The sequence below is a fragment of the Perca fluviatilis genome, chromosome 15, assembly GCF_010015445.1.
Source record: "Perca fluviatilis chromosome 15, GENO_Pfluv_1.0, whole genome shotgun sequence".
Classification (NCBI taxonomy): domain Eukaryota; kingdom Metazoa; phylum Chordata; class Actinopteri; order Perciformes; family Percidae; genus Perca; species Perca fluviatilis.
The window spans coordinates 27,913,495-27,930,025 of record NC_053126.1 but is presented as its reverse complement, the minus strand read 5'-3'; the positions used below and the strand labels follow the sequence as shown (position 1 = coordinate 27,930,025).

The 16,531-nt window shown below is 44.1% G+C and overlaps 2 protein-coding genes across 3 annotated transcripts in view; one reads left to right on the top strand and one right to left on the bottom strand.

Annotated features, from left to right (window-relative positions):
- Positions 1-1,365: 1,365 nt before the first annotated feature.
- Positions 1,366-16,286, bottom strand: slc16a6b (solute carrier family 16 member 6b). Of its 2 annotated transcripts, none has more exons than XM_039825566.1 (6): positions 16,191-16,286; positions 9,817-10,064; positions 7,912-8,055; positions 5,436-5,564; positions 3,204-4,106; positions 1,366-2,747 (listed from the first exon to the last, which is right to left on the bottom strand). In XM_039825566.1, exons 2-6 carry the CDS (start codon positions 10,046-10,048, stop codon positions 2,458-2,460), a joined length of 1,698 nt encoding a protein of 565 aa, XP_039681500.1. In that variant the 5' UTR covers positions 10,049-10,064; positions 16,191-16,286; the 3' UTR covers positions 1,366-2,457. The 2 variants fall into 2 exon arrangements, with proteins under 2 accessions (XP_039681500.1, XP_039681499.1); XM_039825565.1 differs by lacking the exon at positions 16,191-16,286 and adding an exon at positions 14,544-14,853.
- LOC120575010 (glucose-6-phosphatase-like) overlaps positions 9,992-16,531 on the top strand; it is a 71,081-nt gene continuing 64,541 nt past the window's right edge. Inside the window, exon 1 of the mRNA XM_039825571.1 lies at positions 9,992-10,087. The gene's annotated coding sequence lies outside the window, so the exon portion shown is untranslated. The remainder of the gene's footprint in view (positions 10,088-16,531) is intronic.

The following is a 16,531-nucleotide window of genomic DNA, read 5'->3' as shown; positions in this document are numbered from 1 at the left end:
CACATTTTATGATCCTCATCAACCAATGGAGCATGTGTGGGACATATGTGGGACATACTATATTATACTGTAATGTTTGAGAATAGATTCAACTTTATTGTCATTGTGCAGAGTACAAGTACAAAGACAACGAAATGCAGTTTGCATCCAACCAGAAGTGCAGAAAAAGCTTATTAGGTTAAATTGTCATTGGGTTGCAGAGCAAGAGTTCAGTAGGGTGACAGCCACAGGAAAGAAGCTTCCTGTGAACCTGCTGGTACGGGTGCGCAGAGACCTGAGACGCACCCCGGAGGGGGGTACGGTGAACAGTCTGTGGTTGGGGGTGAGAACAGTCTTTGATGATGCTGCGCGCCTTATGCGAACATCGCTTGCCCTGGATGGCCTCGATGGAGGAGAGTGAGGAACCGGTGATGCGTTGGGCAGTTTTCGCCACCCTCTGCAGAGCAGTTGCCATACCAAACTGTGACACAGTCGGTGAGGATGCTCTCGATGGTGCAGCGGTAAAAGTTCACCAGGATCTGAAGGAGACAGGTAGACCTTCTTGAGTCTCCTCAGAAAGACGAGACTCTGGTGAGCCTTCCTGATCAGGGTAGAGGTGTTGAGGGTCCAAGAGAGGTCCTCAGAGATGTGGACACCCAGAAACTTGAAGCTCCATCTCAGTCCCGTTGATGAGAATGGGGGTGTGTGTGCTGATAATGATTTTTGGTATGTATGAAATGTGGTATTATGTATAGGTACAAAATACACTTTCGCAGGTAAATGAATGAGTCACCTTCCTAAATTATCAATTATGTAGCTCCAAACATCAACAGTCAGCACCATATCAATTTAGCTTGAATACAGTTGATATTTTTTCTTTTATTAAATAGCTGATAAGCTGTTAAAAGGATTTGTATCCTATTTATTTACACTTGCATTGCTGTCAAAACTCACACTTAAAGAGATACTTTGCCAATTTCAGTCCAGCTCTGTGTCATCTTTGTGTGGGCAGAGTGTGCAGATAACCGGTGCGTGGCAGCCGTGGTCTGCTGAAATTTTGTCACGGAGGTCTGCTGAGATCTGCTGCGTCGTTTTGCTCTGCTCTCTGCGCTATGGCCGACGGCCATGACACAGCTGGACTGAAATTGTCAAAGTATCCCTTTTAAGTGTTTTGTCAGCAATGCTACTGTAAATAAACTGGGTATAAATCCTTTGGACAGTGTGTGAGCTATTTCATAAAGAAGAAAAGTAGTAGTCAAATGTATTCAAGGTAAATTGGTGTGTGGAAGCAACACACCTTTCAACTGCACACACTGCCCACACTGCCATGACACAGAGCTGCATTTGAATCAACTCTTTAAACACTAGACCAGACACAAAAAACAATGAGTTTGGAGGAGATTTTATTTAAAAAAAAATACATAATGAAAGCACTACAGAACTTAACAGACAGGAGCCCGCCTGGTACTCAATTCAATAAAAAAACTGAAAAGGTTGTATTAAAAAAAGTTGCATCATATTTTCATTATCAGTTTAAATAAAGGTTATACAGTGATCAAGGAAAGGTTTGTGAAGTAAACTTCAAGTCGTGTTGTGATGGGTGTGGAGATGATCTGAGGCTGCAGGGGGGGACTCCGCTTCATGTGGAGTTTCTTTCCTGTTAAATCTGTCCTTCACACCTTTGCATACACACATACTTTGAGGCGACTGGTCATCTGGGTCAAGTGGGGCAAAGCCCCACCTGTTGGCAGCAGAAAAAAAGTGTGGTTGAAGTTGTACTGAGAATTTAGAAATGAATATAATTCTGGATTAATGCATGACATAAAACATCTGTGGTTGCTGCTGGTATGTAACATTATTCTCGAGTCTAAGTTTTAAAATGGTGTTACAAGTGTTTGGCTCGAGGGGCCACTATGTGGGGATAGCCCCCACGCTCACAGTGTCATGTGCCCAGTGTGCAGGAAAACAGAATTTTACACACACACACACACAAAGCCTTTGGCAATCAAAGTGGATCAGCACAGATCTAATGCCAAGTGAGACCGATTGCCTGTTGCCCCGCTGCAATTTAATTGGCTACTTGCCAAGTACTGTTGTGGTCATTTGCTCGTAGTTGGCAGAAGTTGGCATTTCTTTTAAAGAAGATGGAAGCTGCGGCCACCTTGAACAGTGTGGATTAAACCCCTCGGCGCCCAGCAGCAGTCATACTGTCATAAACCAAACCACTGGTAGAAATAATCCAACTTAACGTGGAGTGGTTCTTTAGGGAACAGAATGGCTAACCGGTAGCTTGTCAGAGAAGATGTTTTTTTTTTGCTTCCCTGTGTGCGTTAGTCGGAGGGGATGGTACCTGGTCAAGAACAGGCTTTCAGGATCTCGAGCAGCTTTCTGGGAGGATTACAGAACGTGAAAGCAGCAGGACACACCGGTAAAATCGGGCTTGGGCTGCAGAGAAAACGCCGGTACTACGTGCTGTAGTCAGTTTCCTATTACAGAGGCGTTGTCCTGATCCGCAACCTGTCTGACCGGACTGTACTCCAGGGCCAAGTCCACCTCCAAAAAGTCAGCCTGGCCGCTGTCCTGAGACATTTTCTCCTCTTCTTCTTCTTCTTCTATGCTCCTGCCTTTCTCTTGGTTTCTGCTCCGTCTTTGGCACATGCCAGACTTGGCGGGGCCGACCAGAGCCAGGCAAATGGCGCTGAGGCCCATGCCCGCCGCACAGGAGTAGAAGGCAGCGCCGTAGTTCTTGGTGACATCCACCAACACACCTGGAAGATCAGACAGCTGTTAGGAAGGTACCACGGACAGGTTCAAGGATGAGTGCAATCAGTGTGAAGGCAAAGCGTAAAAGTAGCAGACGGGGCTGCACGATAGGAGAAAACGTGATTTGTGATAACGTTGAATATCCAGATAACAATATTACTTGTGATAAATGAATAGATATTAAAGTGGTTTCAGTTCTGCTGCTTCCAGGATTTTAAAATACAAGAAATTGCTTGTTGAATAAAAAGATTATTGAACATTGAATAGAATATAAAAGGCACCACTAAAAAAGAAATTTTTAAAGTGCAGTTTTCTGTGGACATTTTCTTTCAACTAACACAAATAATCTCTTTTCAATGTGTCGCAGCCTTTCGCGATGTTTATATCTGATCAGTTGATATCTGATGACGATGATAAAAAGAAGATAATATTGTGCAGCCCTAGTAGCCGAGATATTTTACCTCCAAGGGGTGGCCCTGCCAGCCCAGCAAAGCTCTGGATGAAGACATACACTCCCACAGACGAAGCCATCTTCTGGATGCCCACCACGTCCTCCTCCGCCAGCATGGGGATGTGAGTGGAGCCTACGGTGCCCATGAAGTAGCCATAGAGGGCGCAGCAGACCACCAGGCCCCAGAACTCCCACACTATTGTGAAGGCCACCAGCACCAGGCACAGCAGAACCACACAGCCCAGCAGCACCGAGGTCTTCCTGCACCGGACTCTGTTCAACACCAGCCCGATGGACAGGCGGCCGAAGATCTCGGCCACGGCCATCACAGAGAGCATGTAGGAGGCCATGCTGGGCTCCACGCCCCGGCTCTTGCTCAGCTCGATGATGTAGAGCTGCGGGGCGAAGAAGCCCAGTGTGGCAAACAAGCCGAACAGGGAGTAAAAGATAAAGGCCCTGTCTTTAAGCACAGAGAAGTCCAGAAGTTTGGGCCTGGAAGGATGGAGAGGACCTGCCTCATCCATCTCCTTGCCTGGGGTGGGAGGTGTGGACCGAGACGGCTCCCTGCCCTCTTGGTCCTGCACCTCCCACTCCTTCAGAGCCTTGCTTTCATCTCCTGCAGTCCTCAGGTCTCCGTCTGAAGTAGAGAGGGAGTTGACACCCGAGTCCCCTGAACCCTGGGAGACCCCTGAGCTGATGGAGGTCCTGGTTTGCTCGTTCTCCAGCTCGTAAGCAGTCTGCAGCTGATTCAGCGAGAGAGACTCTTGGTCTGATTCACTGTCCTCCTTCGCAGGCTCTGGCTCGATGATGATTGGACGCAGGAGAAGCCCACAGCCAATCACAGAAGCCTGTATGGTGCCGAGGATGACCAGACAGTAGCGCCAGCCAATGTGTTCCTTCAGTGTAGTGAAAGCTGTGAACAGAGGACAGCATGGGTTAAAACTGTATTACACACTCAAGGTCCACTTACTACTTTGCTCTGGAGTTTTTAACCGCATCTCACTGTTGTCCTCAGTAGATGGGGTTGCTCAGTTGTCATCATGCTAAACAGGAGTTTCACCTACTACATGACTAGTCCATCAGTCCACTTAACCGCTATTTGGGCGCTGTGGGCAGTAGTCCACTACTCTACAGTAGTTAATGTGTACCCTAACACCAAAGCCTGTATATGATGCATTCAATCAGGAGTGGCATCATCATGTCTGTATTTACTGTGGTTAGGTCTCTCTCTCTCTCTCTCTCTCTCTCTCTCTCTCTCTCTCTCTCTCACTCTCCGCCCGCCCCCCTCATCAGGAGTGGCATCATTATATGTCTGTATTTACTGTGGTTAGGTATCTCTCTCTCTCTCTCTCTCTCTCTCTCTCTCTCTCTCTTACTCTCCCCCCCCCCAACTAGCAGCGTCAGACGATGGCTACCCACTCAGAGTCAGGGTCTGCCTGAGGTTAAAAGGAAGCTAGACTATCTGTCCAATCTGAGTTTTCTGTTGCACAAAAACAACTTTTGAACGTACACGTGTTCCACCAAAACAAGTTCCTTCCCAAGGGCTATTTTGCCGAGGCACCGTTGCCAATAAACCAGAGCATAGAGCTGGACGAAAATATATCGACATCGAAATTCTGAAGCCGTTGTTGACGTATTTTCCCAAGACGAAAATTTCGATAATTTACTTCTGTTGATAGGCCTACTTTCTCCTTAAAAACATTCTGCCACGCGTGCAGGGTCCGAAATTAACAGTTGCCAGATGTGGGGGCGGGCCGAAATGCATACACACAAACACTGGCGCACACACCAGCCACCAGCCCCTACCTTCTGTTTACTGATAGCTAGCGTTTAACTCAGGCTAATTAATTAGCTAGCTAGTAAGCGGCGATTTTTTTTTTTGGCAGCCAGCCTTCCAAATGAAAGCACGATGAAATTAAATGTTAACCGACAAGCAAGAAACGGAGTCTCAGTTCACCCGTCCGGGAGGCTCTGACACACTTTCCAAACGCCATGTCGGCGGACAGCTGTAGGCTTGCACCGGTGTTGATGCTCTGTGCATTGTCGGACACACGCAGCCACTTTCCTGAAACCGCTTGCGGGACTGACACCGATCCACAGCACACAAGTCCGAACCTGTCTCTAGCGCTTTGATTTTTAGGTCGTATCGTGCAGCCCCTAACGGAGCACGTTGTTCTCCCATCCCGGAATGTCGTGTGGACTAGCCAGACCTTCCTCCGCAGCGCCAAAGCTGAACACTCACCTGGAGCAAATGCGAATACGGCGAAGGATTCCCCGGAGGAAGCGACAGAGGTAACGAGGGCCCGGCGTCTGGAGAAGTACTGGGCGAGGAGGGTGACGGTGGGAAGGAAGCTGAAGCAGTAGCCGAGGCCTGTTAACAAAGGAGAGAAAGAGGGGACATGACAGCCACTGGCCCAAAGGGTAGGAACACTGCAGTGGCCAGTGGGCTGGGTCAAAGGTCAAGGTGTCAGGTCCCTCCTTTGTCAGAGGTGGCAGGCTGCGTGAGATGACTCAGCTTTGCTACAGTTGATGCTGAAAGACAAAAGGCCTGTATAGACAAAATAAGAGAGAGGGGAAGGGGTTCTCCAGTTAGCTGTGGTCCATGTTAGAAGCACACATGATAATCGCAGTAGGAGAGCTACTGTAACTAAAACTCCTTTCATCATCAGCCTCATCCATCTATTACTATCATTCAGTCCATTTAGTCCTTCCATTCAGTCCATTTATTCCTTCCTCCCCAGCCATTTCCAGTTTCGTCAATCCTCATCTGAAATGGAAGTTTTGAGTTTTTTTGGGGGACTATTTGAATGCACCAGTTTTTTTCCTGCTCTGCTCTGGGCTTTCACACCTTAGAGAATAAAGACAGCGGAGTAGACCCCACTGCCTGGTGTTTAGAAGAGGCTGATCACCTCTCAGTCATTGGACAGTTCTGGAAGAAACAGATTGATTCAGATGTTGTTGACACTGGAGTCCCTTCAGTTCATTCACTACAGGCTGTTGAACAAGACAAACACATCTGCAACAGCAATACAGTCATTCTGCATGTCACAATGAGACAGACAGACAGACAGACAGACAGACAGACAGACACAGACAGACAGACAGACAGACAGACAATTTCATTTACATAAAGATTTTATTTTGTGGTTAGTTTGATATTGCTTAATAACTTTAGTTTTTTGTTTCCTATGCAAATAGATTTATATACTGTTAATATGAATCCATCCTAATATTGTTGTGTTTATATAATAATATATAATGTAATATTGTATATGTTTATTGTCTTTTGTCTGAATATTCAGGGAAATACAGGGCTCCAGACTAACTTTTTTTTCACTAGGAGCACAGTGGCCCCCCAACTGAAAATTTTGGCAGCACAACCAGAAAATTTAGGGGCACACACCGTATATCAACATGCTAACAAAATATTCACATTTCTAATTTCCACTGTATTACTAATAAATACTTTGATAATAGATGCAGAAATTACAATGTGCTGTTTAAAATTCAGTGTCACTTTTGAAGATGCAACATGTAAGGTAAAATGACAGCCCCATCGCTGTCATGACAGTAAAAAAAAAAAAATATATATATATTTTGTTTATTGTATTTGTATATTATTTTTTAGCCTGTTTTATTTTCATCATGACAGTTTTTAATTGCTCTTTAATGTTTCATGTAAAGCACTTGGAATTTCCTTGTTGCTGAAAGGTGCTGTAGAAATAAAGTTGCCTTGCCTTACAACCTCGGCCTGTCAGTCAGTCACCAGGGCACAGAAACCACTGTTCTGCCTTCTCGTCTCCGAGGAAGTGTAACATCAACAGCACCGCGACTGCTTTCGGCTCGCAGTTAATATCATATCGCAGCAAACGCTGTCTGCGTGAAGTTATGAAAAACTGTAACCACTTTATCTGCATTTCCATGACTCATTGTGAGAGCCGACGTAGTTTGTATCGTCTGCTGCTCTGCGAGTGTGTGTGTTTGTGTCAGAGCTCTGGTCTCTGTCAATTTTCAGAGGACAGATAAGCTTGCGCTTACGCGCTCTCAGGTACCGACATTTCAACGTTTAACGTGTAAAAAAAAATTTAAAAAAAGGGGGCAAATTTACTGGTCGCACATGTGCAACTGGGTGTAAAATTCAGTCGCACACTCTCAAATTTTGGTCGCAAAATGCGACCATTTGGTCGCAGTCTGCAGCCTTGAAATTATAGGTTGATGCTTTGGCAACAGTTACTGAAAAAGACAGACAGGCGTACAGACACGGATGGATGATGGACAGACAAACAGACATACAGGCAGACAGACAAAGATGGATGGACAGACAGACAGACAGACAGAGACACGCCGTCAATCCTCATCTGAAATGGAAGTTTTGAGTTTTTTTGGGGAGACTATTTGAATGCACCAGTTTTTTTCCTGCTCTGCTCTGGGCTTTCACACCTTAGAGAATAAAGACAGCGGAGTAGACCCCACTGCCTGGTGTTTAGAAGAGGCTGATCACCTCTCAGTCATTGGACAGTTCTGGAAGAAACAGATTGATTCAGATTTTGTTGTTGACACTGGAGTCCCTTCAGTTCATTCACTACAGGCTGTTGAACAAGACAAACACATCTGCAACAGCAATACAGTCATTCTGCATGTCACAATGAGACAGACAGACAGACAGACAGACAGACGTGAAGTAGATGAGCTTGCGGTGGTCTGACTGTGGTAAGTACCTGAGACAACACCGATGGTGATGTACATCTCGTTGATGGAGTTGGTGAAGGCGGAGCTGATGGTTCCCAGGCTGATGAGGAAGCCCCCCACCATCACCACGCGGCGGCAGCCGAAGCGGTTGCTCAGCATCGTGGACAGGGGGGCTGGGGTGGGGGTGAGAGATGGTCAACAGTCATCAGTCATAACAATCCTTTCACCTCAGTTACATACGAGTTGCACAATAACTCTCCGATCAACTCAACGATAAAATGAACAGAATGATTGGTGTTATTACTGTGCAGACTGTCTGCAGACTGTACATGCATATGGATGGTGTACAGTTAGTAAAACACTTTATTCCTAATTAAGTTAAGGATTATTAGTCCAGTCTTGGCTGTTGTGCGGAAACTACTGTAGACCTCACTATGTTTATGTGCACAAAATAAACCTGGTTACTCAAAGAACTCAGGTTACAAAGGTGTTAGTCTATGTCCATGACGTTTCCCTTCCAGGCTTGGAAATTCCGCTGGATGTCACTCTTTTCGGACGTCCCGTTACCTTCCCTTTTTTTGTGTTTCTTTGTGTGCAATTTATGAGGACTATGGTTAGTTGCTCCTCAGATCTCTGCGGGGCAATTCCAGACAGCTAGCTAGACTATCTGTCCAGTCTGAGTTTTCTGTTGCACGACTAAAACTACTTTTGAACGTACACGTTCCACCAAAACAAGTTCCTTCCCGAGGCTGTTTTGCAGAGGCACCGCGGCCTCGTCCGGAGTTTAGCACCGCTCAAAACGATTGTGATTGGTTTAATTACATTACGATCCAAAATCAATTAATTAAATCCAAGAATCGATCTTTGTCTGTATCATATGAAACTAAAAGACATAAGGAATCCATTGGTACAAACTATGTCATGTTAGATAAGGGGGTAAGTAAAGGGGGTTAAATAATGCTCCGAAGATAGGCCACATTTTTGGCTCATTTTCATTCTTAATTGTGTGTTAATTTTAAATAAAACGTACATTAATGTAACTGCTTTGGGGTCAGTTCTTAATGTAAACACTGCTACTTTTAAGAATGCAGCAGGTTAGAGGGAACATTGTACAATTGTAGAATCTCTTTCATATCCTAGCAAAATTGGTATTGTAAGTGAAATGATCCTAGCCTAATTAATATAGAATTGAAAATAACATTGAATTGGGAATAAAATGGATTCGGGACCTTGTGAATGGGAATCTAATCGATTCGGAAAATCGTGGACGATACCCAGCTATGTACTACTATGTATAATGATCTCTCCTTTCATCTTACCGCTGTGCTGTCACAGCGTTAAGCATGATTCATGGTTCTGCAGAGGTTCCACGCAGAGCTTTCTCCTTGGCCTACATAAGCGGCCTGAGGTTTAAACTTGTGCGTTGGTGTGTGCGTCAATCTCTTTAAGAGAATAGCAGGGCTGGCGTGTGTGTGTGCGTGTGGAGTGTGTGGTAGAGCGAGTGGGAGAGTAATGGTGACTGGCTTCAGAGCGAGTAGCAACTCTAGAGTCATAGTGAGAGAAACAACGTGTCTCCCCTGTTCTTTCTGACCACGGTGGGAAATCTGTAGCCGGAAGAGTTAACCCTCTCATTGATTTCATAGTTTATGGAGAAGGAGAACCAGGAAATCAGTTGGGGGGGGAATACAATGCTACCAAGCCACGGCCTAGCAGCGTGCGTCGCCGCGACGTGTTGTTAAATTTTTTGAGAGGTGCACGTCAGGCTACGACGTATCTCCACGTACATGCTTACTTAGCCACGGCGTCTATTTAACGCAGATGCATAAATGGTCCTTCACGTTCTCCTTATGAAGTCACTGTCATGCACGTCTGGCACTTCGTAAAAAGCCCTCCAAAAAAAGGAAACGCACACAAGTAAAGCTTAAGTGACTTACCAGTGAAGGTAAAGATGAAGACACAGATGGAAATAACCCAGGACACTCTGCTGTTGCTCTCCCCAAACTCTTCCATCAGATCCTGGAGGAAGACCCCCAGGCTCTTGAGGGTCCCATAGGTGCAGACCTCCACGAAGAAGAAGGCCATGGCCACAGCCCAGCCCCAGCCGCCATCGGGCACCTCTGGGTAAACTTTTGGACCCAAACAACGCTGGGAATGGGGCATCGTCATGGCTACAGCAGGCCACCTGGAGGAAGACACAGAGTTGACGTGAGTTGAAGTCCTACTTGAAGTTGAATTTGTTGAAGATCGAAACATTGGTTTAATCCTCTACAATCCAATATTATATTAATACAAAGTGAAAATATCGATTCATATCGTCATCTTAAGGATGCGCCTTTATTTTGAAATTCACACTCCCACTATATTCTTTTTATCAAAAAGTGTAGTCTGTTTTTAATTTACATCTGGACGTCTGGCAGAGCTCAGTAATGACATTGTCAAGTCATATTGGAGTTGCTGTGATCGGGATCGGGACATCCCTATTAAAATGGGCTCATGTATCGTCTCGTATCGATCGCATGCCCCTGAATTGAATCAAATCAAAATTGTATCGTGGCAGACTTTATGCTATCAGTAAATATTGTGTCGTTGTCCAAAGAATCAATATAATACTCTATTGTGATAAAACGTGTGATTTGAGAGCACTGTGACTGAAACTAGGACTGTCACGACCATGTTTCTATCATCGTCATTAAAGACTTAATTGTCTTTTATTCTGTTTAGTTTATGCCACACAGTGCTGTTGTGTCCGGCTTTGCAACTTGACCTAAATCCATTTTGTTCAATGGCTGCTCATCTCAATGACGCGATCGCTGGCAAAGGAGGTTCAAAGACTCTTCAAATAGTTTCCTAGACAGCGTTTACTGTCCCTGCTTCAGCTTCCAGGCCTCGTCTGGAGACTCACAGAGGAGACTTTGTTTACTGACAACCACCTGACAACTTTACTGCTCCAATCGCTCTCACTGTGCACAGACATATTCCTGAAAGGAACCCTAACCCAACGCTACTCTAATGTTTCCATCCAATCATTTTTGTGAAAATCATATAATTAGATAAACTAAATGGAAGCCACGACTGCAGCGGAACTTTCCCCAGAGCCTATACTATAACCTATAATGAAAATAACTATTAGCTGCAGACCGACACAAGCTAAGATTTTGACACTATAGACCAGTTGAAAGACTCTGGTAGTGTGAGCCCCTGTCATCGCTCAGTCAGGTAGTGTGAAACATTACAGCACTGTGAAAAACTCTTCCTCTTAAATTGCACCTTTCAATATCTTTATCTTTAGTTTCCTGTACTGTTTGATTTTGTCTTACATTTGCACTATTTAGAATGTATTACTGTATTGTACATATTACTTATCTTTTTTGTATATTACTTATCTTTATTTTTTAATTTTATATATCTTTTTTTTTTATATTTGTCTGTATTTCTTATCTTTTATATTATACTTGTTGTACGTGTCCTTATTGCTCCGTGGGTCGGAGGGAAACGTATTTTCAATTGATCTGTAGGTCTGGCACGTATTGCAGAATTGACGATAAAGTTGACTTGACTTGACTAGAGATGCCCTGCTCACGCTTTTAGCCTCTGATACCGATTGCCGATCATCATCGGGCAATGTCTGCCGATAAAGGGCTGATTCCGATCATTTTCGCGTTGTTTGGTTTAGTCATAGCAGCTGATATAGCTGTAGTTGTATTATAGTCAAAGATCCTCTATGCTAAAGATAGCGCATTTCAAGCAGAGCCAATTGGTATGAAACGGTCCACACTTCCTGTCTCCTAAAGGGGGCGTGGCCTCATTTGAACGTGTAGTGAATGTCGTGTGGATGGATGAAAAGTTATATTTGTATAATTTATTAATATGTTCTTTTGCCAACGTTAGATATTTACACAGCTAAAAGACAATATTTAGCATCACAGAGATTAGTTTTGTTGGGGCGTTTCCAGACGTTAGCTTCTGTGTTGCCAGATCTGGTGAGAGTTTGGTCATGAGACAGAAACTGGTCTCAAACAAAGTGCCATGTTAGTGTCAGAATGTTCTGGAGATATGTGGCTTGTGAAAAATGGCTCCAATATTTACTTGGGTGACTACGGGGCGAAAGAATCGCTCATAATCCTTGTTCACGTTCACTTCTCCAATTAGAATCAACACACTCAGGACCTGCTGCTAGTCTCCTAAAGAGGCGTGGAAACTACTCTGAGTATGGGCGTCTCGGTTCTAAACCGTCTGTTATAGTAATGGTCAGTTTGCCTGTTTGTAGTGTGATGGGATCTCCACCAGGTGGCAGTGTAACCGGCTATATAACGGTGTCACTCTATTTTAGGCCTACGGATAATAATCATAAGTCAGCATTGTTTCTTATACCCTTTTCCCACCAAAAATGTGTGCATAAATGCGAGTTTTTGAACAGGAAAAGCTGCTAATGATAGATGGACTCCTTTCCAATTTCAAGTAGACGAGTGTGCGTTTGATTTAGTTTTTTCTGGTGTGTTATGTTGGACGTCACAAACACACAGGCAAACGGGTGTTAACTTCTCCTGCTACAGCTTACAGTGGACAAAACTGCAAACTCTGCTGTACCGTTCTTATTATACATCCACGTGCCGTATATTCACTTGATATCTTCTACTGAACTTAAACTCTCCTCTGCTCCAACCGCTCGCCCTGCGAGAAACCAGGTGGGACACCCAATAACGCGCCTGCTCTCGGATTTCAAAACAGACCATAAATGGCGCGTTATTTATCCTGAGCAGTACAGCAAACTGGCCACTCTGAAAGTGTTGTAGTGGGAACTTAGCTTTAAGGGCTGAGAAACGGTCACCAGCTGGGACCAGTAAGAACAACAACGTGAGCTGATAACACACAAACACACAAGCTATCTCCACACACACACACACACACACACACACACACACACACACACACACACACACCTGTTTGTACCCAAACACAACACCTCAAACTCTCATTTAAAACAGGATAGGTACTCTCCTTCACCTCAGGCTATCTCCTCCATTATGAAACGATTATGTCATATCCCCCAGACAAGTATAGGCGTAGCCTATATAAAATACTGTTGAACTCTGATACGATGTGATATGATATGGTTACATCATCCTGTGTAAGGAAGAGGCACAAAAAAAAAGAAGCTTTAAAGCTGCAGTGGGTAGTAGATTTTCTAAAGCCTCTCTATGTATATAATGTATTCGACATATTAAGTAACATGTATGTATTGTTTTATTTCATTTGATTCTATTCTAGTTTAAATATTTGCATGTATGTTCTGAAGGGGCTACAACTTACGTTTCATTGTGAAACCCTGCGTTGTAAAATGAATGACCCTTGTCACCGTGTCATCCTAAAATGGATTAGCTCTAATGGCCACTGGCTGAGGGCCCTAAAAGTCAATGGCGCTATAAAGCTCTTTCTGCCAATTTCCTTGTATGGGTACACGTACTTGGCCAATAAAGCTGATTGTGTCAAGAATAGCACTAATACCAGCTTTTATGATTACACTTTTTTTTTTTTTTTTTAAATATGCACAATTACTGTATATTACATTACATTATTTAAAATAAATTTAAATGTTTATATAGCTTTTTATACAGTATATGGAAAGGTCAGGGAGGAAGGATTGGGCGTGGCTTAGCCCCTCTTCCTTTTGAAGAATGACAGGAAAGGGGAGGGGGATAGGAGCACACTTGTTACAATGTAATTTAAAATCTGCTTTAAAAATAATGGAACATGTAATATGTTGATTCAGCATTTTTGTTTTGTCCATGTCTGCTCGTGCTGTGTTCTCCAAGTGGTAGGCCAGGTCTCAGCTGCTGCAATGAGTTTTTTTTCAAACTCCGCCTATGGTCTTACATGATCTTATCTCTGTAGTTCAGTGACTTTTCTTGGCATCAAATGAGTCACTGTACAGCCGAGAATTACACCGGAACAAAGGAATATTTTGAACGCACTTGCTTTGCGATTGAATGCATGTTTTAAGTAAATGACTTGTTCTAAGAACATTTTAGACCGCAGTGCAGTGGAGGAGGGATGATGTCATGACGGGGAACACGCAGGCAGCCAGTTAGGCTACAGCTCGGGCGCCTGGGTAGCAGCAGGTAAAGCGCGCGCGCGCCCATATACAGAGGCGCAGTCCTCGACGCAGCGGCCGCATGTTCGACCCCACCGACGGCCCCTTTGCCGCTCTCTCTCTCTCTCTCTTCTCTTTCACGTCTAAGCTGTCCTGTCACAAATAAAGCCCTGAACATAAAAAAAAACTAAACTAACACTTAAAAAAAAAAGAGTAGCCTAGGCTAACTTTACAGCTCTCCACACGGCTGTGTGGACACATGAAAATTAGCCACATTACATAGCCCATTTGGTTGGTTTCAGGTGAAATTGTCTACGTGTCTGAATGGCGGTAGTAGCCTACAATTGGTTGACATAAATGTGTCAACGTAACATCGCTGAGTTCCGGCTCGTTATTCTCAGACACCAGAAAAACGACATAGCGTGGTTTTCATCTCTTCATCCGGGGTGCCGTTTTCTAATGAAGCGGGACAGCTTTGGCTGCTGCCGCGGTGCTCCCATAGACGGCGAGCGGAGCGGAGGCTCGGCAGCATCACACAGCTAGAGTTGCCAGGTTGACGTAATTACTTACCGGCAGTTGACTAGAGAGGTTGGGAAAGCAGCCTTCTCGTGTAACAAAGCCAGGTTTTTTTTTTTTTTATCTCCTCGTCATGTCATTGTCTCTCTATTATGTAACGTTATATTGCCAAGCAATACTTTACGTAGACAATTCTTTCTTTAAAAAAATGGTAGCCTGATATGTAAGCTAGCTAGCCTACTCCTCCTGCTAGGCTAAATAAAATAGTGAAATAGTAAAAGCCGAAATTGCTTCATCTATCAGGACTGCAGCAGCCGCATCTTTTTGTCTGCAGTGAATCAGTTCCTGTCTGTTTTGGCAGGTCTTTACTGGCTCGAGCCGGTATTCAAACGCGGCTGCGCAAATCCCATGAACGCGCAGGGCGTCCCTAGTGAGAACAGACTGTAGCCTAAACTGTAGACTGTGACGCACACACACACACACACACACACACACACACACACACACACACACACACACACACACACACACACACACACACACACACACACACACACACTTTCTCTCAACTGGAATGAACCTAATCGGTTGATCCCTGCGCCCGGCTACAATACACGTGCGCTTTGTAGCACGCGCATAGCTCTAAACACCTAAATAAATAAGATAGGCTATCCACTGTGATGTACAGTAGCCTGTATTAACTGTGGTAACAATATAGCATGTCATGGGAATCATATAGTCTACCTTTTTGTTTGTAACTTTTGATATGTAATTTCCTATCTGGCTTATTTCTTTGACGTTGCAAAGAATTCATAGAATCTGGGGCTTTACATAAAACTCATCTCATGTGAGTTATTAGTTATTAAATGTTACTGTGAATGATTTGAGCACGCAAACCTAGCATTAACAATATTTTCGCATGGGAATGCTACCTTACACATTTTATTTTCGGACGTGAATGCAGCTGGTGCGTGCCCTTATTATTATTTATTTTTTGTTGAGTTCATGCGCGTGCTACAAAGCGCACGTGTAAACCGGCCACGGGGATCAACAGGTTTATTCCAGTTGAGTTTTGTGTGTGTGTGTGTGTGTGTGTGTGTGTGTGTGTGTGTGTGTGTGTGTGTGTGTGTGTGTGTGTGTGTGTGTGTGTGTGTGTGTGTGTGTGTGTGTGTGTGTGTGCTGACTTCCTCTTGTACTAGAACATATATAAGTACAGTATGTGAAAATGTGGAAGGACTGAAGAGGGACACAAAAAACTGCTATAAAGGATTTTGTTTTGTTTTTCTTCAAGCACATGTGAGAATTTCCATGGAAGTTTAAGGAAGTTTTGGGCCAAGACTAGTTGGGCTACCTTTGCCAAACCTTTTGACTACATTGTTCCCCTGTTAGTCACACCATTAATTAAAGGGAAATTTGAACACAACATAAGCTAAAATCACCTTTTCATAGACGCACACAATAGAGCTGCCTGGTTATGCTCTGCCGTGCAGATGGGATAACTGAAAATATGTGTTCTTACATAAATTGAATTTGACCAAACAGGTGCGAGAATGTCATTATAAAAAGTCCTGACCTTTTCAGAACAAAATTCTGGATTTCATTTAAATACAATCTTTACTTAGCACGTTTTTAGAAGTGTTGATAAATGCCATGTCAAACTTTAGCCTGCATTTATTTCTGTATAATTTATAAATGACTCACCTGTTTCTCAGCTGTGACTGATCCTCTGCTTTATGTTGAGCGTTCAGAAGTGCCCTGACCTTAAATACTTTTCAGTTTGTGACAGGGCCAGGGGTGTGTCTAAAGGGTGGCCAGACAAGTTCCTGCCCTGAAATCTGATTGGTCCACCCAGGTGCCACCTCAAAATCAAGTGTCCTTATTGGTTAAGAAGCGGTCGGCCTGCATTTTCTCCATCAGTCCTGGAGACCTGACAAGCCAGACCCACATCCAGATGTTGGGTCTGGGAACTCACCATTGGCAGGGCTCAATCTGAGGCTCAATAAACGGTTGTCTTTCAAATTCCCTCTGCACGCAATAGGATA

Bases quoted from the DNA above. Each gene is read 5' to 3' on its own strand.
- slc16a6b (XM_039825566.1), bottom strand. From the start codon at position 10,048: ATGACGATGCCCCATTCCCAGCGTTGTTTGGGTCCAAAAGTTTACCCA. The intron at 5,565-7,911 runs GTACTTACCACA...CTTTGTTAACAG, and splicing joins CACCATCGGTGTTGTCTCAG to GCCTCGGCTACTGCTTCAGC. The intron at 2,748-3,203 runs GTAAAATATCTC...CTGATCTTCCAG, and splicing joins GGCAGGGCCACCCCTTGGAG to GTGTGTTGGTGGATGTCACC.